This window comes from Cataglyphis hispanica, chromosome 6 (genome assembly GCF_021464435.1).
Source record: "Cataglyphis hispanica isolate Lineage 1 chromosome 6, ULB_Chis1_1.0, whole genome shotgun sequence".
NCBI lineage: Eukaryota > Metazoa > Arthropoda > Insecta > Hymenoptera > Formicidae > Cataglyphis > Cataglyphis hispanica.
In genome coordinates, this window is record NC_065959.1 from 5,282,184 (window position 1) to 5,307,449 (window position 25,266).

The 25,266-nt window shown below is 38.9% G+C and overlaps 1 protein-coding gene across 5 annotated transcripts in view; it reads left to right on the forward strand.

The window, feature by feature from the left end:
* LOC126850352 (fibroblast growth factor 18) overlaps nucleotides 1–25,266 on the forward strand; it is a 129,829-nt gene that overhangs the window by 19,470 nt on the left and 85,093 nt on the right. Inside the window, exon 1 of one of the 5 annotated variants that reach the window (XM_050593246.1) lies at nucleotides 1,285–1,761. The exons of the other annotated variants lie outside the window; for them this stretch is intronic. Within the exon in view, the coding sequence (XP_050449203.1) occupies nucleotides 1,748–1,761 (14 nt within the window). The 5' untranslated portion in view covers nucleotides 1,285–1,747. Of the gene's footprint in view, nucleotides 1–1,284; nucleotides 1,762–25,266 lie in introns of those variants that run through there. 5 annotated transcript variants of the gene reach the window in all.

The following is a 25,266-nucleotide window of genomic DNA, read 5'->3' on the forward strand; positions in this document are numbered from 1 at the left end:
CGACTGCCCGCGGGATTTTTGCCCTCTCTTGCTTCCCATCATACTTCTTCGATGGTTTTTCCTTCTTCGTTCCGCGCTCTTGCGCGATTTGCGTGCACGTAATGCACACGCAACAAAAAATCTTCTCCGAAGTGACACAAAGGGTGGCTTCTTGCCGCGTCCCTTTGGCTTTATGGCTCTATTTCGCGGAAATATTATTACTACTCGAGTGAAGGGATGGAAAAGCAGGTCCGATCATTTTCATAAAATATCATTTTATAGCAATATAACTTATAGATTCACATATCTTACATCGATATGTCAAAGTTGCATGATAGGATCTATTAATATTTTGTATGTGACATTAAACGACAATTAATATTATTATTAATATTTTTATTATAATGAAATGCATTGGAAAAAATGTTCAGTATCATATACAGTCTTGTTTCTGTAAGCACACGTTTCATATTCTTATGTTTTTTTAACTCAATCGTAAACATCAATTTAACATTCAGTGAATACTCATGGGATACCAATTGTATAAGAATGAAACTAGCGATAATCGTTTAAATGAAAACTGCTTTCTGTTTTTGTTACATTTTTACGGATCAAATGGCGCAACGAAGGCATTAAGGATAAAACGAGTTGAAACGTCTTTTTCTTCAAACTCGTTATCGCGCATGATGCAAGACCGTAACAAAGTCGCGATTCTAGAATGTGTTGTAGACGTTGTCGGAATTTCATCTCACTCTTCGGTGTCGAACGCGATCGAATCGTAGTCATTCCGAAATATCGAGAAAAGGAAGAAGGATAGATGAGAAAAGAGAAAAGGAGAAATTGTCGGTAGATGCCTTGTCCGCGTGGAAAAGTCGGAATCGTCCTTCGGATGGCGGCGACGTCGACGACGACGACGACGAGGACAACGACGACGACGACGACGAGGACAACGACGACGACGATGACGACGACGATGACGACGACGACGACGACGACGACGACGACGACGGCGGCGACGCTGACGGCAGTAGTGGTGGCAGTGTTGCAAGTGGGGGACCGAAATAAGGGTAGTTTGCGGGGGCGGAGGCGGTGGTTCGTCAGTTTCCGGGTTGTTCCGGAGTGAGTGAGGGCGTCGTGGGGCGCTACGGGGATCGGGCGGGCAGGAGCCGCGGGCCACGACACGACGAGGCGTCGCGACGTCAGTAGAGCGCCGCGCTATCGACCACCGCCACGAGACACTGTCGTCGTCGTCGTCATCATCTTCGTTTTCGTCATCATTGTCGTCATCGTCATCTTCGTTGTCTTCCAACGTCGTCCTCCGATACTTTCCGATAGTTTCTTCACGAGACAGTTTATTTTATCGGTAATACGCGGCGCGAAAGGAAACGATTGCGCACAAACTGTATCCCAAACGAAGATAAAGACTAAGAAGGAAGAAGAGACAAAGGGAAAAGTTATATCGGCGTGAAACACGAAGAGATCACGAAATTGTGAGATATCGCGAAATCGTAAAGTATCGCGGAATCGTGAGATCGATTCAGGTTTTTGGTGGAAGATCGCCAGACCGGACGCCACGAGGATCGTACGACGGCACGGCGCACGCACGCGTGTACTCCGCACGCGTGACCGTCGCGAGATAACCGCGTCAGGATCGTGCAAAAACGTTGCGTACGTGCGTGGATACATATTCGAAGCTTCGTCGTCTGAGTACTGCGAGCCACCCCGTGTGAGACCCAATGACTGTCCATCCAGGGACCACGGGACACACATGTTCGTTATAAGGTCAGTGTACGAGCCGCGCTATCTGCCTTGCTGCCATCCCCTCTTCGTAACGCGCTTTTTTCTTTTTTTTTTTTTTCTACGAAGGAAGATCGCGAAAGAATCGCGAGGGAGTTTTGGATCGTGCGAAGAATCCACGAATCATTTGCGTTTTAATTCGATTTCAGTTATGGGTAAACTTACATAATTGGAAGCTCGTCGCTCAAAATTTCGTTTGCGTTCTAATTCGATAGCTTGGCCAAAAAATTACGTAGAGATGATATTCTCAAAGAAATTTCTCATGGCCGAGGAAAAATAAAGCCGGAAATTCGCTCGTTTTTCTCCGTGCGTGATAATATTCTGAATTTATGGTGGCGTCTATACGAATGCACAGACTCATTTCAGCTGACCTTTAGAATTTCCGAATAAGTGCGTTAAAGCGAGCGGATATGTCGATAAATCGACGCGTCTCGCCCGCCCCCGCAATCGCTTCGAATTTTCGCAATTCGCGAGGAGGAAATCGCAGAAGCGATATCGCGCGCGCAGATTTATCGTCTTTGGTTTCGTTTCGCTACGTTCTTGAAATCGCGACAATGAAATCCATTCTAATCGACGCAACCATCTCCTTTTCGTGTTCCATTTCGAGAGTCGGCGACTGCAGAGGGGACGCGAAGAGGGCGAAAATTTACTCATGGTTAAACGGACACGATCACTTGGTCCAAGGCTGGATTAAAGGGATAGATTCGTTTCGTTCTTTGCGAACAAGTTTATTCTCGGATGTTTCGCGTATCTTCCTTCCACATATTTTGGCAATCTCTTTATTTTCCGCACAACTAGCTGCTCGAATTGTTAACGAATCGCGCGAAATGCACAGCATTTACGACGCCGAAATATTGCTTGACCTCCTATTTAGCTCAAGCTGCATAGAGAGATGCATTAATGCAATTGAGCATGAACTGTTCGAGCGCCGAAAATACAAAAAATAAATGCGAGCTTCGAGGTAGATCGCACGAAGCGATGTGGATATATCAAAGGGACCATATTATTAATGATATAGTTGTATATTTAATTCCTCTGGTATTTTTTATTTTTCAATCGCTACGTATGTGATATAATGTGATATTACTGATATGATGACTTTGGAATAAAGGAAATTTTAAATCTTGCTGACATTCCATTTTACAAAACTAATTATATAATATGTTTTCCAAGCATATTTTTCGTAATATTATCTGTCTTTGCTTCTGCATAATTTGCTTCAACTTTTTGATATAAACTCAAATTTGGAAAAATAAAAATGGAAATAATATTACATAATTTTTAATATATTCTTAAATTTATAATATATTATTCGCACATCTATATCGCATGCATATGTAATATAAACCACACGTCAAATTTATTACATATTGCACAATTTATTACATATTATTTAAAATTGATATTTTTTAAAGTATTACGTAATATAGTGTAGTATAGTATATATTTTTAATGATTGCAGATTATAAATTTTATTATCATGCGCTCGAACAACTCGTGTGATTCTTTTTGTATTAATTTTATATATTTTTATTAAAAAAAGAATTAGATGGAAGATACAGAGGCATACAATGAGTTATTGTTAATAAAGGAATTTGTGATTCCAACTTAACTTATAATGTATTAATTAAATTATATTTTTATACTTAATTTACATGAAATATGCAAGGCTTTTAAAAACTTATGTATACCAAATGTCAGGCTGTATAATGTATAGTTCGCGTGTGCATTATTCCCGTGTACCGTCCGGGATGAATTTTGTCCAGGATCACCGGAAGAATCCGGAACCCTCGCGATCCGCATTCGTACTCGCAGTGATGATCCTTACGCGAGGCCTTGTCAAAAGCGAAACCCTCCGCGATATTTCCGCGTCAACTACGTCCTCGCTTGCCCCTTCACATAGTGTCCCCCCGATAGTACAAAGGTCCGTGACTGAACTCGACATTCGAGGGGACGATTTCCAAAGGAATTCGCGATTAACGCGTCATCGCCCCATTGCGCATCAATCTGCTTCCGTTTGTCGACCCGCGGGCGATTCTCGCGTTCGGTAGTAGTGGAAACAAACATCCGTACCCCACGGGCTGTCTGCGATTTCTTCCGGTCGTGTATCTTCCGGAGAAAATGGCTCCGGATCGATCGGGTTTATCGCGATTTCTCTAGAAACTAAGTTATAAATCAACGTTTCGTTTTTTGAAGATTTTTTTCAATGCTGATTCACTTACATCGTAAAGAAAAGTTAATTGCAATTATTTTAACGAAATTACAAACTGTTTATTATAAAGATAATTAGAAATTTTGGTATATCGTAACAAGACTTTAATCTTGTTTTCGGAATTATTATATAAAATTGCATTTTATTAAAGAATTGCGTATATTTTGACATAAATGTTTAAACAATTGATCTTTAATTGTTTGTATAAATCAAATGAATGTAAGACAATTTCGAAGAAACAAAGATTAAAAATTGTTATAATTGTATGGATTATTGACTAACAAATAAATTTTAAATGCAACAATTATTTCTTAGAATTATTAGTATAACAAAAAGATAAAAACAAGGATGGAGAAAAAAATAAAAGATTTTTCTTTTTTTTTCATGAATTAAAAATTCGCTGATCGTCTTATTCCGGTGTTAATGAAATTTGATAAAAAATATTACTTTTACTCCGATTGAAAGCTAAAGTTAAATTAAACGGATACCGAACCTGCCAAACTTGAAATGGTGCCAGTGCTTACAGGCCAGTCTCTGGGTTAGCGAACTGGGATATATACCTTGGCCCTCGCGTATATTACAGGGTCGAACTAGTTTAGCGAGTTAGATACGGCCGAAAGCGCGCGAGGGAGGTGAACCTTTCATCGCGTTGAATTTTAAATTCACGTATCCCACGGGAGGAATTGGCGTCGTTCCAATCGCGATTCGACGCTTACCTGCTCGTACTTCTTCATCCATTCTTTCTTGTCGCATTAACATTTTGTCGTGACTAAGCAATGGACAAAAGCGAATCGTGGAGCTTTGCTGATTGAATTAGAAAAGCATGTGTGATATGATTTTATTACAAATTTCACTCTAAAATTTTATTCAGCTTTTGTAAAAAAAATTATTGTAGCTCTGAAAATTAAAAAACTATGGAAAAATGTTGAAAATGGAGATGATCTTTCGTGATCAAACAATTTAAAGATTGATATTTTATTTCTGTCGTCAACTCGGGTTTCCAAATTCACATTATGAATTATGAGTCGTCTTTTTGTTAGTGGCGGTGAGACTCTTACAGTGCGAGGGGTTTCGAAAGGCTCCTGGCGCTGAAGTGCCAGGAGCCTTGACTCAGTCACCCTGAAGTTTCAAGTGTCACTGAGTCCGTGCCTCCGCATACGATTCACCGCTTATCTGCGTCGCGAACGGCATGGCCCTCATGCGTACGGATATACGCCATATTCTCGTACGTACCAAGACAGAAAGACAGGTTGTATTGTCGCGGCTATTGTCGCCATGATGGTAGAACCTTGCGGGTCTCCTTACTTACTCCACCTATCGCCGTAAATACCCGATACGGCCGCGTATAAAGGCCGCTTGCCGAAATGTTGGCCGTTGTTGCGGCACTCCGGCTGACAAGGTGCATTTTTTTACGGAGATTGACGTTTACGGGACGTCGTGGCCGTACGTTATTTATTCACAGAGTACCAGAGTGAGTGCGTATATGCGTGGCTCCTTAAGGCGGTGAATTTGACCCTAGTTTAGCGAGGTTTACGCTCGTGCTGAGAATAATTTGCATAACGGCCGGCCGACGCAACTCGCGGAACGATTGCGGATGAATTTACGCTTTTCCTTACGATCCGCGTATCTGCGACTATTAATAGTGCGAAATGCTTTCGCTGGCTTGCGCATTCGGACCTCAATTAAAGATCTCGAGAACAAACGGCATCGCAAATGGCGTCGCATGGAATTTACTTCGGCGTAAATAAACACACGCCGTTCCGGAACGTAAAAAATTGGTACCTTGTTTTCCACGGGTATTTTATCGGCAATAATATAACGAAATAGTAATATAGAGAAAACGGAAAGTTGCTCGGTCCCCGGATACAGACTGCTGTTGCGAGAGAATCTATAGCTCCTATCCGCCGCATGCGAATCCCCCTTATTGATTTTTACAACACGCGGTGTGTCGTCGTAAAAATCGACGGGGAATGTAAAATAATGTGACGTTCACTCCTTGCGTGCGAACGCAATGCCTGACGTCGCAGCGCGTCACTCATGATGGTGAATTCACCGAATTTAAATTTAATCTTGCCGGTCAGAATTACAATCCACGATGCAAATATGGTAGCACGTCTCTGTGAATTCTTGCAATCGATTTCGATGCAACTAATATTTTTGTAGGTAATATTTTTGTAGCTAAAAGATTTTGAACACTTTTAAGATTAACTTGCGATATGAGTGTAAAAAAATAAATTGCAAAAATATAAATTATTCATCTGATATAATTTTTATTTAAGATGCATGTGCCAAAATATTAATTGAATACATATGTATATAACAAACATTGACAACAACGCTCTCACTTACCTTTCTCGACGATATTATAAAATTTTATAAATATTTCATAATTTTCTATCAATAAATTTGACTATTAATTGATAAATTATTATTAATATTTAAAAGATTGTTTGCTATAAATCGTAATAAATAACAATGTGCAGTCGGTATGAATCGCAAATCACAAAAATCGTTTTTTGTATTTTACACATAAAGTTGTCATCCCAGATATTGTAGCTTATTGATAGCGGCGATCGATAAATACTATATATCGCGCGAGTTTACTCCAGTTAGAAAATTCTCCTATATATCATCGCTGCCGAATGTGGTGTGTTCTACTGTTACGTCGCGCGCGAGAAACTTTGCGAAAAATTCGCACCGAAATTGACAAACGTTATTGTACTCGCGCACGTATAATTCGTAGAGCGCGTTGAACAGGCCGTCGCCGAATTGCACAACTGCCCATTACCATTTTCGTTCGAAAACTTACGACGTCTCACGATTTATATATCGACAAGCTCGCTCGCGCGCCGGTACCTGTTTACGTTGGCGTCGTGGTAGCGTGTTGTAAATCAGATTCCGGCGACGCGTGGTCCAGCATTATTCGGCTCCGTCGATTCGAGGTATACCCCCCCCGAGGTGGAGGAGAGCCGCAGGTGCTGTTATACGAGAGACGCATTCGCACTTCCTCGAGTAGACATTCTACTCCGTACTCTCTCTCTCTCCCCAATAAAGTCGGTTTATTGCCGCTCTTTCAGACGGCTATCATCTTCCGATTGTTGATCCGTGTTCATCGGAGCTCGTAAAACCTCGATCCTCGTCGCGATCCTCATCCTCTTTTCTTATCTGGATACTTGTCTCACTGTGAAGTTACGCGTTAGAAGTTCGATAATAATCACCTTTCTCTGATGTGGACCAGCATCATATGTAATATAGAGCACGTAAAAGCGAGTAAAAAGAATGAACGTGAAGAAGGCACGTGCCATTTTATAGACTCTTAAACAATATGAACAATTACATAAATTACAAAAATGTTTTATTAAACCTAAAGGAAAAGATCTATATGAATTTAATTTTTTTATAATGTACGCGTATGACCATTCCATCGACATCGTGTAATATTACTTGAAAGAAGAAAAAAATCATAATCAATATTTTTTAGAGAAATTAGATAAAAAAGCTAAATGTTATCAATTTCTGTGAAATATACATCATATCGTATACTTACTTTTTATTTTAATTCCCATTTTAATTTTAGCTTCGAGTTTAAAATTTTATGAAAGTCTTTATAAAGTCATAAAATTAATTTAATACGAATAAGAAAAAGTGATTGCTCGTTATCTGTTGTGTGTCAAAAATTATTTATTAGTTAATTTGTTTTTCTTAATCGATATAATATTTACGTTCATGTATGATGGGAAGATAACGCGTTACATAAAAGTAATGTTGTATGAACTTGCCACCAGGCAATCCTTGCTAATGGCCGTCGAGCTGTAAACACGTCGCGAAGTGAAAAAGATGCTTAAAGCCGTGCTCGGAGTCGACGGGGCGAAAATCGGCGGATTTACGAAAGCGCCTCAAGGCGCATCCTTTTAATACCAGCGTAAAATATCTTCTTCCACAGATATAAATGCCGGTGTGTGATAAAACTTGAAGGACGCGCGCGTATACGACTGCCTCTTCGAGATACTAACTTTTCGGCTAATAATGGCAGTATTTTGAGAATGCAACTTTATTCAGAGTATATAATAGAAATAAAGAAACTTTTATTGAGATGTATTTTCTAAAAGCAATAGCTATCTTATTCTTCTAACCTGGACATTTTTCAACGAACCACGTTGTAGGTGAAAGGAAACTTTTCGGAAGGGTGGCGTTTCCAGATTACAGGCAGTTTTACGCGACTTGGCAGGTAGAGAGCGGCTCGAAGATTGTAGTCTTAAAGGGACCAGAATATAGAGAGGGATTCACCTTCGGCGGCAATATAGCGTTAGAAAGTTCGCCTTGGTCGGTGTTTGCTCTAACGCCTTGGCGACTGGTCTGCGGTTATCCAAACGGACGGAAACCCGCTCACAAGAGCACCTGTGGAGCCTGTGACTCCGCTGCTGCTTTTGTTCTTCCATTCGTTCCCTCTTTCTCGCTTCTACCCGTGCGCGTTGCCGGTGGCCTCCGCCGTTCTACCTACCTACCTACCTGTTGTGTTACTTACGCCTCGCCGGCCGATCACACTTCTCGAGACGCGGGCGGGGGTCGTTTTTAAAGGGATTAGCACAATTTTCGACCGCGACGCCGGACGCTCCGAAGCCTCTGAATGACTCGTAGCCGTGTGAAAATTACAATACGCGTCGTAGTCCTTTCGTCATGCGGAGGTGAAAAAATTACAGGTCTGTCTCTTTTACCCCGCACCTCAGAGTCTATAACCTGGGAATTTCGGAGCAGTATTTCATTGACTCATTCTTCACGGAAATTCTTCTAAAGTATACTAGTTTGAATACGTCTAGAGTTTCGTCCATTCGATCCGTGATTTTTATTAGTTTTTAGCAAAGTGCGTTTTAATTAAATGACAGAAGGCTTACTAAATTTTGAGTTATTAAATTTGACTTGTTAAATTTTAATGGCTTGTTAAATGACAGAGAATTTCATATATAAGTGTATATAAGAGTTACGACATTGATTTATTTAACACGTATACATTATTATATTGTATGTTTAAACATTGCTTATAATTTTTATTGCACTAAATAAATAGCTGGATGGTTCGTAAATAGTGCTACTTAATATCTATTTCATATTTATTCTACGAAAAAACAGCTCAAGAATTTATATAATATTCAAATTTATGTCTCTCGAATTGTCACGGTATGTGAACGGTTTATCACGTGGAATTTGAAGCTGACATAAATATATCACACGTTTGAAATTAAAACAACCGTAATTCTTAATGAACGAAAGGCAAGGCGCGACAAGACGAGCGCTATACATTATCCTGTATGTCAACCTAGATTTTTTTTCATCCGTCTTCGATATTCTTAGATAATCAGAAAGTTCTCCAAATTTACATGCGTATTTTATCGCATCGCGTATATTTGGATTTAATTAAAATCTTTATGAAACCAAATTTAAAACATTATGTGTGAGGAAACCTCTGCTTATTAAATAAAAAAGTACGTGCCAAGCTGCAAAAAATGAAGCTTATTCTGAAATACGAAAGTTTTTTTTATATTTTCCAAACTATTTTTATTTTAGAGCTAGTTTCTCCGCATTCTCTCACGTTCGCTTTGCAATTGTTGGTCGGTGAAAATATATAAGATACTATTAAATGAGCATACTAAAAATAAATCCCGCGTTGTAAAAAAAACATCTCTCGATTCGGAACAACGGCGCTCGTTACGCGGTACTCTCTCGTCGTCTTTCACGGCGGGAGCTTGGTTCGCGGTTGGAAGCCTCCGATACTCCGGATACGAGAAACTTGGTCAAGATCCTTGCACAAAGTAGGTCGAGTCGAGAGCGGGAATCGGACGATCCGCGCTAATTGAGCGATTATATATCCCACGGGATTTCGGACGACGACCGCTAAAGTGACGGAAATATCGATACGAAATATCGCATCGAGACTTTTGATTTTGATCTCTCAAACTTGCCGTGCAAGAGACGCGGTGATAAATTTGTCCCTCGAGAAAACAACTGGCAGCAACTTGGCTGCGAGAGATCACGTTTTATCTCTCTTTCTTTTCCCTTCTTTCCTCTTACCGTCTCACTCTCACTCTCTCACCCATGCGACTCCGCATGCCACTACGTTCTCATCTCTCATCCCTCGTTCCTCGTCTTCTTTTCGAATTTCGTTTGCTACGGATCTGACTTTGTAAATGCATACATGAATTTTACGGTCAGCTCTCTGTTGGTGGTGCGCGTAGCACTATTACCGAGGACGCGCGACGGAGATATTTTTGCAGGATAGATTCTTTTTGAAAATACTTGAAACTTGGACGATTTGTCGTCTGTACTCGAATCGAACTCGATAAAGCCCTCATATCCATTGCGTCGCATCCGACTGACTTAGGAAGCGGCGCGCGCCTAAAAGATAGTAGAGGGAGTGCAATCGATGCAAGCGTATACGAATTGTGGAAAAAGTCATGCGAAGGAAATGCGGGTTGAGGCAAAAAGGGAAAGGGATTGCAGTGGAAGAATCGTGCGTTTTCAAGGAACGAAAATAGAGAGAGGGAGGGCGAAGAGGATAAAAGCCGGGGAGAGTAACGGCGGAGAACTTAATCACATAAAATCCTTAAAGTTCGCCTCGATACGACGCGATGCACTTTGATCGCGAAATTTATGTCCGGGTGCAACGTACCCGCCATTAAATCCCGTGCTCGTCGGTGCGTGCCGCGGAAAAATTCATCGCGGAGACTCGCGGGCGGATTCACTTCTTCCACCATTGATCGGCGCGGTGGCTCAAGAGAAGGAGAGAAGTGTTTTCCTCCTTTCTCTCCTTGTCGTAAGAAAATATTATTCTTCCAAGAAAAAGTCGGCGTTCGTCGTAGCCGGATTTCAAACTCCCTGCGGTGTCTTTCAGCCTTCGAAAATCTTGCTGTCGAGAGGAGTTCACTAAACTCGCCCTTGATTCTCGCTGGTGTGATTCTTGCTCACAATTAGAACTTTGATTCGTAATTAAATATCGAAAATCACGATCCAATAAATCGATATTTTTATTATTATTTTTATTATTCGTGTTGAATATAATTTATCTAATATTTAAAATTTAATATGTAAATTCTAATATAATTTTTAATATGTAAAATTTTTTATTGATATTCCATTGAACTGAACATTCCGAAAACGTAAAGCGCGAGGACGATTTGTCGATTCTTAACGGAGCTTGTAATACGATTGCAATCGGGTATAAAGTTGTTGGTTAAAGAAAGCTTTTAAGAAGAAAGTGGCATTTCGAAAGCGAAGCGTCTCGTCGATGCGTGTTGGAGAATCAGATTGCTTTCTTATAAGAAACACATTGACGCCCAGATACAGATAAATCGCGCGGAAAGAGAAGTTAGCCCGAGGATCTTTATGGTCCGCTGCTAAAGTCAGCAAAGACAATGAAAACATCTCGGTAAATCAGGAGAGACGACCGGTAAGCAGATTAGTAGAGCTTACAAGGCATTACCATGGGAGTGAGACGGAAGGAGACAAGCCGCAGTCATCTCAACTTGGGAGCTGGCTGATCTTTCTCTCCGTTTCTCTCCCTTTTTCCTTTTTCATTCATTCATTCTCCGCGACTTCCTCTCGTTTCTCTTTCCTCTCTTACTCATTTCTCGCCTTTCGCTATTTCCTCGCTCTACTCCCACTCTCTGTGTCTTCAGCGGCAGCACTGTACAGATTGCCTCTCGTTCTCTCTTGGGAACCGTTCGCGCCGAGTTAACCACCCGTGAAGCGGCACAATATATCTCGGAGATAATTCGCTTGTTAGGGTCGTGCGCCTTTACATTAATCCATCTGCTCGCGGTTTGTCTCGTAACTGCCTCTTTGCACACAGGAACAACAGGTCCTTTTGCGGCATCGTGCTTCGAAACGAATAACTGCCGTCTCAATTTACCGCGCTTAATATGTATTATCTTTATATTTTTTTCGGCGTTTCAACAAACAAAGAATTTTTTTCTCCATGCATCGAAACAGTTTCTGAAGATTTCACGTACAATATTTTTCTTACGCGATTTGACTTTAACGAATGCACATATTGTTTCTAATATACGCTATGTATATAAGATATTGTTTTGACGAACAGATAGATAACTTTTTTTTAAAGCATAAGTATATTACGACATCTAACATAATTATAATTATAATTTTGAGCTCGATTGCGTCGATCGCTCCATATAATGAAATTTAACTTAACCGTAGAATATATTTTTAAACTAAAACTTTTTTTTTAAGTGTAGTAATTTATTATATAAATAAAAAAAAAAATGATATGCCATAAAATAAAAGGATTAAAATCTTATTTCGCTTGGATTCGGTGTCGACACGATGGAGAGCCATGCGATATAAAGTTGTCATCGTTCATAAGATTATAATGCGTGCATCTTGCATCTTGTGACTAAAGCTACGTCATCGGGACAAAGATCCTTCGAGGCACATAGGTAAAACTGAGAACGCGGTGTGCGAGGCACTTGTCGTCATGTCGATGCCCGCGATACCACCGGTTACCTGTCACTCGGCCTCGATTGATCGATTCTCGCTTCTTCACTCGAGAACCTCACCCTCCTCCGCGTCCCCCTTTCTCCGTGTTCTGTCTAGCCATATCTCGCACGGATGCTTTCTCCTCGTCTTCGACCCTCTTGTTCCCTTTATCATCGTTTCGCTTACACGCGTACGCTTCTCGCATCCTACGTAGTCTCACTAATTTGATATACGAACGGCAGAGACTGACTAAAGATGTGTACTTGATGAATCGATACACCCGAAACCGAACCAACGGGATCGCGGTTCATTGTAACAGCTTGTAACGAGCTATATTCACGAGCTACATTCAATCTTACGTTTGAACGGCAACAAATTAATGATACGATGATAATAAATTTTTACATATTTTCTTTTCATATCAGTATTTTACTCGCTGAAATTATATAATGTATTTGAACAAATTTAGAGAATAAATTACTTGGAAAGAAGTTTCTAAAAAGATATTAAATTTTATATTAATGAATAATTTTTTTAATTATTCAAATTTTTCATATATTCATTTTACGAGGCTATTAAAATTTATAAATTATTAATCATAAGTTACGTTGTCTACTGAAAATTAAGACATATATCGAGATATATAATTTATATCGCAACAAGCTACAGTAATCTTGTAAAAGCAACACGCTTGAAAAAATATGCATGTGCTAGAAAATTAAAAAATTAAAATTTTAAATTCCAATTAATGCGCTAGCGAGATAAAAGCTTATGAGATATAAAATCACTTAATCATAAATATTTACGAGATACGCATTGGCTTAGGAAATGATCTTAGTAAGAAAGAACTAATATAATAATGATCGCGGCTTTTCAAGAAAGTTTATTTCAATCAAACATTGTGTTAACTCTAAATTATCGCGCCGTAAAATTCTGTTGGTGACGAAATCCGTGATGTACGAGACAAAGTTTATTCTAGAATGGTCTTAAATCGCGATAAATACTACGCACTATTTTCCCTCGAAATATCGTCATCGAGATCATGCCGAAGCACCTGTGTAATACCGATCGGGGTGTCGCGCTTACGGGAGCGTAGGTACGACAACGCGCGAGGATTATCGGGAATTACGATGCGTTACCGGCATAACAGGGCCGTAAACTAACGAGGAAGCGAGACCCGCTTTATGGTGGTCCGTGGAGCAGCGAGGCGCCGAGATAATCCCTATGATCGCGCCGGATGTCAGGACGCTAATGCGTTAAAATGCTCTTAAATCCGGCCAAGTTCCGTAGGCGCGCGCGCGATTGCAGCTTACTGGCGAGGACAGGTAGTCTATTAATTTGTCATAAACGTAGCGCATAGATACGAGCTACCTGCCGATAATCGAGTTAGATTTATGGACTCACCTCTCTTTGCAACTTGCCTTTCTGTATTATCAGTAAGTGTCTGTCGTTAAATAGAGCCTGACAATCATAGATGTGTCGTTATGATTTAAGACTTTAGGATATCCATCAAATTACATCAGACCTATCGTATTTATTTCCAAATACTATCTTTAAAATTATGTAAGTTTTAAGAGCAAAGATTGATAACGAAAACAGCTCGATAAAGAAATGTTACAAAGTATTTCTTTTCCATATATTTTCAACAATAAAATCTATTAAAAGAAAAGAAAAAATAAAATATATATAGTATCTTATTGTTACGAGATATCGTCTTTTTCTACATTTTTAAATATAATCTTCATATACGTGAGAGATGAAATACTTTGCATAAAATTCGTTGAGCATCACTGCGCGATGACATGTGGCATGTTGATATTCAAGACGCCAAATAATAAAATCATCCAGATAGGCGCCATATCCGATAAAATATTTAGGATAAAGCTTGCGTCTCGCAAAGAGTGTCGAAATTGGCTAATCAGACGAGTCACAACCAAACAGGCTGCCAGCATCCTCGCCAGGACAGCTTCTATAATCTGATTGAAGTCTCTCAATGGCTAATGAGCAACGTCCCCGCATTCCGTTCTCACCTTTTCAAATCTTTTACGCGTGCCATTTAAACGTACACGCGTTTCGAAAGTTTCCGAATGAGACTCACCTTTTGTGTTTTTCCTTTTATTGAGTCACAGTAGAGTTGAGTCGGTGTCATCAACATTATAATATGGATGCGTGCACGAACAAAATATTTGTTATGTAAATTAAGATACTTAGTAAACGTCAACAACGCAAAGATTGCGAGTGCTCAATATTTTTATGAGGAAAAAAATTAACGACGGACGTTAAATTTTTTATTGGCTTTATAATTGCATACAGAAGAATTAATTGCGTATAGAAGAATGCAAGATATGTACGCGTTTTTAATGATTTTTAATCTAGAGATAGAGATATGTCCTTTTGAAATGTGAGTTATAATATTTTAACGGTTTTTATTCAACAAAAAAGATTCAACTTTTTTACGAGAGTATAATATGTAAATATTTTTGAGCGATAATTTGAAGTAGTTTATACATTATATGCTCTTTATCTTAAAAACATAAAACATTCAAATTGAAGTTATTTTGCATGATGTATTTTAAATTTTTATAAGAAAGACACGCCATTGATAAAGCGAGTCTTACCCGAAGTAGCCTCGTTAAAATTTCTTCCGCGTTAAAAAGAGATATCATTCGTTGTTACGACTCGTGCAGCTCCTAACAGAATTACATGTCAGTAATAACACGACACCTATCGATAGTAGCAGTACACAACCAGGAGCATCTGTTTTACAATCGCGACAGTAGAAGCAGTGTAGCGGCATTCGATAAGATCTGCGAGGCGGCAACCGGTACTCCAGTCTCACAAGTTTCAGCGCGAGAAGAGGTAGCCCGTGATCGAAGTCGGGTGATTGAACAGCACAAAGTACCATTCATACATATATATGATACATTGGGTGAGAATTTTCAAGTAATGTAATTCTATCGTCGTCCATCGGGAAACTCGATGAACCGGAGAGGCGCAAACTATGTACGTTGCCAACTACGTTGCGAATATTTTCTAGTGAAGACGGGTCGCGCCGCGACTTCAGTAAATAATGTTAGTGATAAAATTCACGCATTCGGAACGCTTTAGGTAATGTCGCTGCGAGTCATCCTATTACGGATAATAATAACAGTAACACTTATTCCACGCCATGCCTGCTTGACTAATGATGTTTATTATAATCACACTATAACGTATCTTTATAAGTGTCTTCTGCTAATGGAATTAGGACTGCAGTCCTGTCTAGTCTCATTCGTTCATCCCGATGCTTTCTTATGTCGCCGATCTTATTATCTCCGATCTTATCTCTCCTCTGCGCGCGCGATTATCCTTTACACGCGCGTTAAATTCCCGTTACTAAGTAATAATGACGATGACGACATCTCTTCATTACTCCACTGTGTGGTAATAGCTCGAGAGCTCTTCGTTTCTACCTTTGCGATCATTTTAATAAATTTGATATAATCATTCGTAGCAGTGCAATTATGCGACCCAACAACCGGATTCCGCGATGCATACAGAAGTTTACGTGTACATTTAAGATATAATTATCTGAGATGTGTTCTATACTCATTTCGCATACTCGTGTTCGTAATTACGTGAGAAAAAATGATAACTGAGTTGTCGAGTTTATTGTACAGAGAAGGAGAAAGAGATATTTGAATCAATTCCTCGCGCTGCGAATGAAATTCAATTAGTAACTTTAACGCTTCGGTCTAATTATGAGCCTGAGGTAGCTTTGAATATGAATTGAAAATTGCATTAGCGAGTTGACTTAAGCTTAAGTGAGTTTGTTACTTTTGTTTTCACTCATCATGCATCATGTAGCGAATCGTGCATTGCACCTCTCTACACATTACTGTGATCTTTAATATAATCTAAATTTTAATTTCTAACGATCATTAGATATATTGTTTATAAATTAAAATTTAATGTACTGAGAAATTATTATATAATATTTTTGATTTTTTATATACATTTTATAGTTTGGCTATACCTACATCGTATCTAGTAAGCGGTATATATATATATATATATATATATATATATATATATTATGTCTATAGCTTTGAATAACAGCGATATTTAAATTAATAAACTTGATTAAATAGGATGGAGTCATTTTCACAAGCTCTAATTTAGCACAGTTTTTAAAAATTGAATTTACCTAACGGCCGCGGTCTGTCTTTTTCGGTAACGACTCTTGAAGCTAGAGCGCGGATCAATGTTTGCGAGGACGTCCGACGATTTGTAACAATTACGGGCTGATGCCCGAGAGCAGATAGTAGCCAGTGCGGCAATAACCCTATGTCATCCTGTGCCTCTCTCGGACACGGGCTCGCAAAGGGTGTTGTAGGCGAGTCGCGCCTCGGGAACGTTCGGTATCCGGTAATCGTGTTAGCGTGTAACGGTGTCATCCTATTCTCGGTCTCTTCTATCACGATCTCCTCCATTAAAGCTGGCCGTATGCAGCAGACTACTGCAGCTACCTATCACGTAATCGTTGAAACTGCTTATGCGGAAATAATCAGATCAATCGCGACTCGATGCGCGACAGAAAAGGATCTCGATGAATGCGATGCAAAGTCATATCCCTTTATTATTATCCATTTTGCTATATTTTTCTATATATATAGGGGGATCATAAAACTCGATTACCGGCGAAAAATAATTTCGAAGCTCGTTATCCTTGCTGCCGAACGTAAAATGGGCGCGAAACAATCCCGAGTTTACTCCTGGCTGGAAAATGACATTTTGCGCGTTAAACCAACAGACATGGGAGGAGAAAAGGACAAGAGAGAAGATGTGAGAATGGCGACATGAGATGGAGACGCGGCGGAAAGAGTAGACATGCGTTTACAAAGTTGTTTCACGTATTTGTCCGCCAAGTTTTTTTGTCTGATTGGACGATAGGTAGCCAAACTGGTCATGCACTCCGAAGACGGGTCTTCGACATGTCCTTCGCGATTCTCTCGATCGTCTTGCCTTTAATCCTTTTCGAGGAAAACGAGAATCCCTCATCGTGAATTTGGCGTGGATTTGCGTGCGCGTACGATCATCGATGTTCAACGAGTTTTCTCCGCGACACGCCCGATAATTTTATCGATAAAAGCAATCATGTATTTTGGACTGATAACCGCGACGCGTTAATAACAGGATATTATGATTCGCGATAGATATCCGTGACGAGGGGACCGTTCTTCTCCTCCTATCGCGCCTCCTTCTCAGTTCTCTTCGTCTTCTCTGGCCCTATGTATTTCTCCTTTTATGTCCCCCGGGATCTTTTCGGGCAAGAGTATTTTTTTGGACGAGAGTATTTTTTTGAATGCGCGAGCATTTTGAGATGAAAGAAAGAGAGTGGGAGAGCACTGGATTTCGTGAGTATAATGGGCTGAAACACGAAACGTATGCAAACCTGAAATAATACGACACTCGGGACCTTTCGATGTGAGATCCTCCTTCTCCTTTCTCCCCTGCCTCTCTCTTCATATCGCGGTCCCGGTGGTATCTTACGTACCCGCTTGCCCTCATCATATTTGCCGCGGGCCTAATTTTAAAAGGTCCTCGCGAAACTTGAAACTTAAGACAATGCCGAAAAAGCCCTCACGGTTCTGCGATCCGAGATAGTCTCTTATTTTCGTTGTGATTTAGCGACAAATAAATTTACATCGCAGTCCGTCTGCGCGGTCAAAAAATATCGAGAAATTTTATTTAAAATGATTTTCGTATATATTTGGCTATATTTACATATATTTCATAAATTTCAAATTATAATTAATCAATATAAAAATTGCAATAGCGTCACAATTTATAAGAAAAATGATGACGTCTAGTTTACAAAGCTGACATTTGTTCATGAGCTGTGAAATTTAATTCGTAGCTCCGTGCGAGACTCTTATGCCTGCCAGCCGATGGGACATGGGTTATGGGTTAACATGCGTGCATGCACGCACACATATAAAATCGTTATCGTATGTATCCGTGTCTGTCGTAGGGGTTGCTTGTCTAAAGGAGTGACAGCTTGTACCCCAGAGCAACGTTCAGACAGTCGGTTCCTCTCTTACAGCACTTCCGAAATTATAAATTAAATTTCATACTCTTTTTCGTGAGAGTCGGCGCCTTGCGAGAATCGTCTATCTTTCTACTTTATCTTTTTTTACTCTCGACGCGGAACGTAACAAAGGCGACCGTGAGATTGTTACAAATTACATTGTAAATTCTTATAAAATTGTGATAATTATTATATGAAAGTATCTTTCGCTGTTTTCATACTTGATGTATATTTCGATGAAATTTTAATAATTCGCCGAGTACGAAGCGACGATATATTTTATGCATTTATTTTTGATAGTACTAATAATATTCAGCAATATAATCGACTGATAGAAAGTGAAGTCAGCATTGACGTGTAATTGATGCTTGTTGGTCGATGTCATTCACATTGACATTAAAGGAGATACAATTTTCAATTGGATAATCTGTCTCATTATATCAATTTTCGATCGTACCTCGACACCTTGTCCCGTGAGAAACCCCATGGCGGTAGCGCCGTCCAATCAAAGGGGACCCGAAGTAGTCCCAAGTCTAGATAACAGAATGCGGGCTACGAAATGCAAGTTCGATGAATCGAACTCGTGAGAAACCGAGCAAGTACCCGTCATCGAGCGGTGATTAATAGAGAGCAGTCGCGATACCGGCTGTCCGTAAAAAACAGGACTCCCTGGTCCCGTTCCTATACTCTTTCTCTCGTAGGCCTACATGATGTCCCATAATCGCTTGACAACCTGACGCTCTCCTAGAAGCATTCAATGACGAAGCATCGATCATCGAAAGTATTTCAGGCGCGTCTTATATTGGATTCACTCTCGGTTGAATGATATCTGCTTTGAGATCTTGGTCCGAATCGTATATATGTTTGTTTTAAAGAATTTTTCTCGTATTTATATATATATATATATATATATATATATATATATATATATTTATTCTTAATCTTATTGTAGCTACTTTTCACATAATTAATATTGTTATTCTTCACACATGAAAAGATAAATATCTATAATACTTATAATTTTTGAATTATCTGAAAAGTTTGCACAAATTGCAATCGATAAGAGATTAATATAATTAAAGAAATTAGATAAACGGAACTTTGAAATAGGTAAATCTGTATTATGTGATTGCAATTTCTTATATAATTATCATTACGCAAACGTATTGCTAAATCTACTAATTTATTATATTGTTTAATTGAAGAATAGTGCAATTTATCTCAACTCTTACGGAGATTGAGTAAGACTTATGTGTGTGAGAATATCAATAGTATTGTGGGCAAACCGCTATTCGAGATCGACAAATTACTCTGAGACGAATGCCAGACAATGACAAGACGAAATCGTAAACTCGTCTTCCATGCTATTGCTTTTTGTCTTGCCTTTCAAAGCTTTTTCTTCTCAATTCTCCCTTAGACACATCGATCGTGATGCATTGCACGACATGGAAACTTCACAACACATTGGTTAGATAAGAATATTAAACGTGGGCGCGTTCTATTATTTACATATTTTATATATTAAATTTTCTTAATTATGTCTACATATACTGCAATATAAACTTCACGAAAAATAGAAATTATTAAAATTAAAAATTATATAAAATATATTCTTTTCTCTTCTTTCGATTTTTTTTGCATTTAACAATACGTAAAATAATATTGAAAATAATTGCAGATAATTATTAATGATAATGATTAATGATTATGTTTGAGATAGTGAAATAAAATTCGTATCTCATTGTAGGAGGAAATTAAATTAATTGAAAAATCAATTATGTGTGTAAAAAATGTCGATTCTGTTCATACAATATAAAAATCTGAAAATAAAATTAAATTCTCGAAACTATCCAACTCGTGCGCTGATTCAGAATTTACTGGGTTTTTCCCGTAATAGTAGCCGACGTTGCTGTCGAGATGAATGCCCCGCTTCCTTCATCGCGTACATGTCTGTGGCATTTGTCCAGAAGATCTTGACCTCTCTCAATTCGACCCTACCGCAGCGGGGTCAAGTTGTCAGCTCACATATCCTCACGGGCATATATCGATCTCAATCAGCGTTTCATCGGCGCTATCGGCCATCTCGACGAAATTATAGGCCGCAACCATAGTCTTAGTGACTCGAGACAATAGTACCCATCACCTGCTTGGCTCTTTCAAAGCGGATCCTCCCACTCATTGGATCGTATCTCTTATATCGAATCGAGTCGGCACTTCTTAATTGGTTGGTGTTGACTTAATGTATTTCAATACGTCGCTAACGTAAGCCGAGACTAAGCTAGTATTTCTTTACGCGATTATTATTTTTGATATTTTATACTTTTGTTATTAATTTTTTTATTACTAATAAGAAGAACATAATTAGTTAATTCTAATTATTATTAATTGATGTCGTTCAATGTAATTGGATTAGAAACTTGAATAAGGAAAAGATATGAAGGTAAATTAAGTATAACTTGCTATAACTACTTTATAACTTGCGTAGATTTTTCATTTTACATGAGATATTGTTTTCTTCGGGGGACAAGAAGCATGAAATGTTATCGACTATATCTGCTTCAGTAAACCGATATTGAATGTATTCTTGTTTATCGCGTCAACGAGATTGATATCGTAATCATCGCCGAGAGGAAAGTCGCGAGAGACGCAAAATAGAGCAACTTTGAATCCCATTATATGCACCTGCCAAGCAACATTCGTCACTATCGCGAGGAGGTCGAATCGGAGCAACTATCGGATAGAGATATAAATTATTTGCTTGCGAAGTCGTAAAAAATGCACGAAGGTCATATTGAAAAACGTCAAGACACCCCGGAGCGTTTGGATGTGTGAAAAAAAATTGTATTTTTATATATTGTCATATAAACTTAACACCACATCTATATCTATCAAAAATTTTAATAAATAGAAGAATAGACATATTGTATATATTGTAATAATATATCTATTATTTATATTTTTGCAATTTTAATATTATATACACAAATAGAAGTTGGATTTACAATCGAGCAAATAGTTTTTATTCCGTCAATTAAAATATATTTTTAAATGCAATGAAATGTATTATATAAGAGTTCATAAGAACAGCGGAGATTACCATTATCATTTTAATCTCTCAAAAAATGCCGAAGTTCACTCGGTGTAAGTTGAACTCGTGACACACTCGTAACTTTTATGGATGTATCAAAAACACCTCTAGAGAGCGTTGTTCCCAATCGAAACAAGGTGAACGAAAACATATGGAGTCAAAAGGGAAAAGGGGTAAAGGGGACGCATTCGGCGAAAAGAGAAATCAACAAAGAGGGGTGACTAAGGAGATCAACGAGCGGGACGAAGACGAGGTATTCGAATGTCTCAGTGGGACATATGTGGGTTCCCCGGGGGCTGATCCGCTCGGCGGGATCCTTGATATACGCCATCGTAAACCGCATGAAATTGTGCCGCAAGTATCGGCTGATGCCTCCATTAAGACCCGCTGATGTTATTACAGTGGAGCTTGCTCTCCATAATTTTTGTTTTTCCTTTTCGCTCTCTTCTCGGTATTCTTCTTCTTCACCTTGCCGCATTCCCGAGAAACACGTGTCCTAGTTTCCGCTGTATATCTCGTGTCCCGATGCGCACCCTTTCTTTTTTCATCTCAGAAGATACGCAGATACGCGCGCGTTCGAAATTCCCGATTACCCTTTTACTTTCCCTTTCTATCCTCCACCTATTCTCTCCTGCCGTTTCGCGTTGGGCCAACCCTTTCACGGTTTAAATCAATCACGCATTCCTGAGAAATGATTACGGTCATGCCTCAACTATGGGAAACACAGCTGCCCGCGTGTATAATTTATGGCGAAATATAAAACGATAAAAATTGACGGAATTTTCGTTGATATCTTTAGTGCTTTACAGTGTATTTTATTACGAGTTATTGAACTAACGATGACAACTTCCAATTACGAACGCATTCTTTCGCTTGTTCTTTTAACCGAAAGGTGCATCGTGCCATTAATCACATTTTAATGCTTGTTAAGCTAATTAACAAAATGTGTTTATTCAAAGAATATCTTGATTTATATTTTATAGTATGTGCGTCATTTTTTCGATAATATTTTTAACTATAATTTTTTCTGCGCGCTATATGGCAGAATAATAATTGAGCAAGGTAATTATTCGAAAGAAGATCTGTTTCTAAATTCTCAAAGAGTTTACAGAGGAGCGGAAAACATGTAACGATAGGCGATATCTAATTATGCCAATTAAGACGACCTTGACTCATGATAGATAACGGAACGGCCGGTTTTATGCTATGACTATCTAAATAAACTTTTTGAATGAATTGATTAGATGTCTATTACGACACGCGCCACGAGTTCATTGCCTGCAATATACATATATACACATATATTTTGCTTTTCTATAAACTATTAACGTCAAACATAAATCACTTTCACGCACTAAAAGTTAATGAATTATTTACATATAGTGTCTTTAATAAGAATGATTGACGTGTATTTAGATAAGATAATTTAGATAATTTAAATCACTCTCACATACGCACTGTGAATTTTATTACTAATTAGTCACGGATTTTCAAAACGGCAAAAATTAGCGTAGATTTAAATGCGAAATATTTTATTCTCAATGCGATTGGCGCGGAACCGTGAATTCGGAGTCGTTCGCACAATCCTCATAACGAGGTCGTGGGGTGAGCTTCTACCCTTTTTTTGCGGGAACGTTAACACCCTTCGGCATCGACGGACTTATTATACGAAACCGATCCGTCGTGGCGCCCCTCTTTCAAAGCTATTTCTTTTTATTGGTCGTGTTTCGTACCTCGCAGCGCGTTTCACCACCCCGGTATTCATATGCTAACACAGGGTTGTCCGTGAGTCTCGTTACGTTGTCAATGGTGTTCAAACTTCGTCGAGACCTTTTAATGATGCCGTAAAATTCGGTAGGACCGTCGCGGTTTGAGCACCACTGACCCGCTAAGCGTATGCCAACAACCCTATAAAAATTCAATCCACGCAGTCTTAAAAATTATAACGCATCGCTAGCCTATACGGGGTCCCATAATGCGCAGACATATGGATACGCGCATATACCTGCCTACCTACCTGCATCGGGCCTGCGGTTCTACCAGACGTTTTGCTTTCTCGTCGTCACCGTTCCCTTTGCGGTCCCGAGGATCGTAAGCGGTTTTGTTGTGCGCAATTAACAGAAAATCACTTATTTCTTTCTAGTGTTAATTAAATTGGGAGCAGTACCTTACTGCTATACAAAAAATCGTATTTTAATCTAACTTCGAGGTTATTATTTTTAATCTTTATTCATTTGCAATAATTATAACACAATAATGGATTTATATTTAACATACATACCTATATAAAATGACATTTTATACAGATATTAATGTGTTATTTGTGTGTGTATGTAATATTTTAGGACACTTTGTTATATTAGAATTTTGAAACTTTTGGAAAATAGCATCAGCTCTAAGTTTTTCACTTTGATCTCGTATTGTAACATTTAAATCTTATTCATAATGTTTACTTTAATGTTTATCTCTAGAATTATGATAGAACAGATATGTATTAATTCATATACTTTTCTCTCTCATAGGACAGCATTAGATAAATATATTATAATCTACAATTATTCATACTTAATTATGACAAAAACAATCAAAAATTTTTTATTGCTCTATTAATTATTAATATAAAATAAAATTTTCAAGAAACAATAAGTCAAAGGAAAATTAAAGGGAACCAGCGATATTTCTCTGATGATTCTCATCTGTTAAGATTTAAATACGCAATTCGGGCATTTCTCTTGCGAAGCGATTATTATAATTTCACCACCCTTGTGTTTTACGGAGGGCCACGTGCTGTACACTCACGCATCCTCTCGTGATTTACTGCTAATTATCGTCCTGCCCGAATAGCCTTACGCCTTCCCGGTGAGAATCGGCCAGTCAACGACCTTTTGGTGGCCGGGGACGCGCCGTTTCGCAAAAATCGACAACTTTCAACATCGTGTGGCACGCAGGTTTCGCGGCGCGTTACAAGCACCCCGACGTATATCCGTAATCGGTCGTCGTGCCGGTAAAAAAGATGCAGTCGCAACGAGCAAACCCATGAGCCCCATGAGTCTACTAAATTATTATTCTTGCATCGCGGTGCCAAAATGTTTACAGCCTTAGCACGGTGAGGGTATGAGCACCGAGAAGGTGGAGAAGGAGCTGGAGGAGGCAATGCTCATCCACGGTTAGTTATGACTGAGCTAAGAAGAGCCGCCTTCTTCGAAGAAAGCCACGTCTGTGTGCCTCGTGGCTACTTTTTACCTACCTATCTACCTATATCAGATTTTATTCCCCGGCATGATGGCACTTGGCGCGCACCTTGTATAAGATAAACGCGTTATTGAACCGCGAGCGAATAATAAAGGTGAAATGGGTTATGCAATAAAATCAATACCGGCCATAATAATCGATACTCGGTTCATACTCTCGGAGATTATCCCTTAGACGTGTTGATCATAATAATGATTTAATGGATACCTTTTACATTATATAACAGTAGTACATAATGATATATGTGACTAGATAAAAATAATATTTTAAAATCGTGTATTATTTTGATCACAGACAAATTATATCATGTGTTGCACTTAATAACGTTTCACAATATAATCTGTCTATTTGAAAATATTTGAGTAGCGCAACAAAATTACG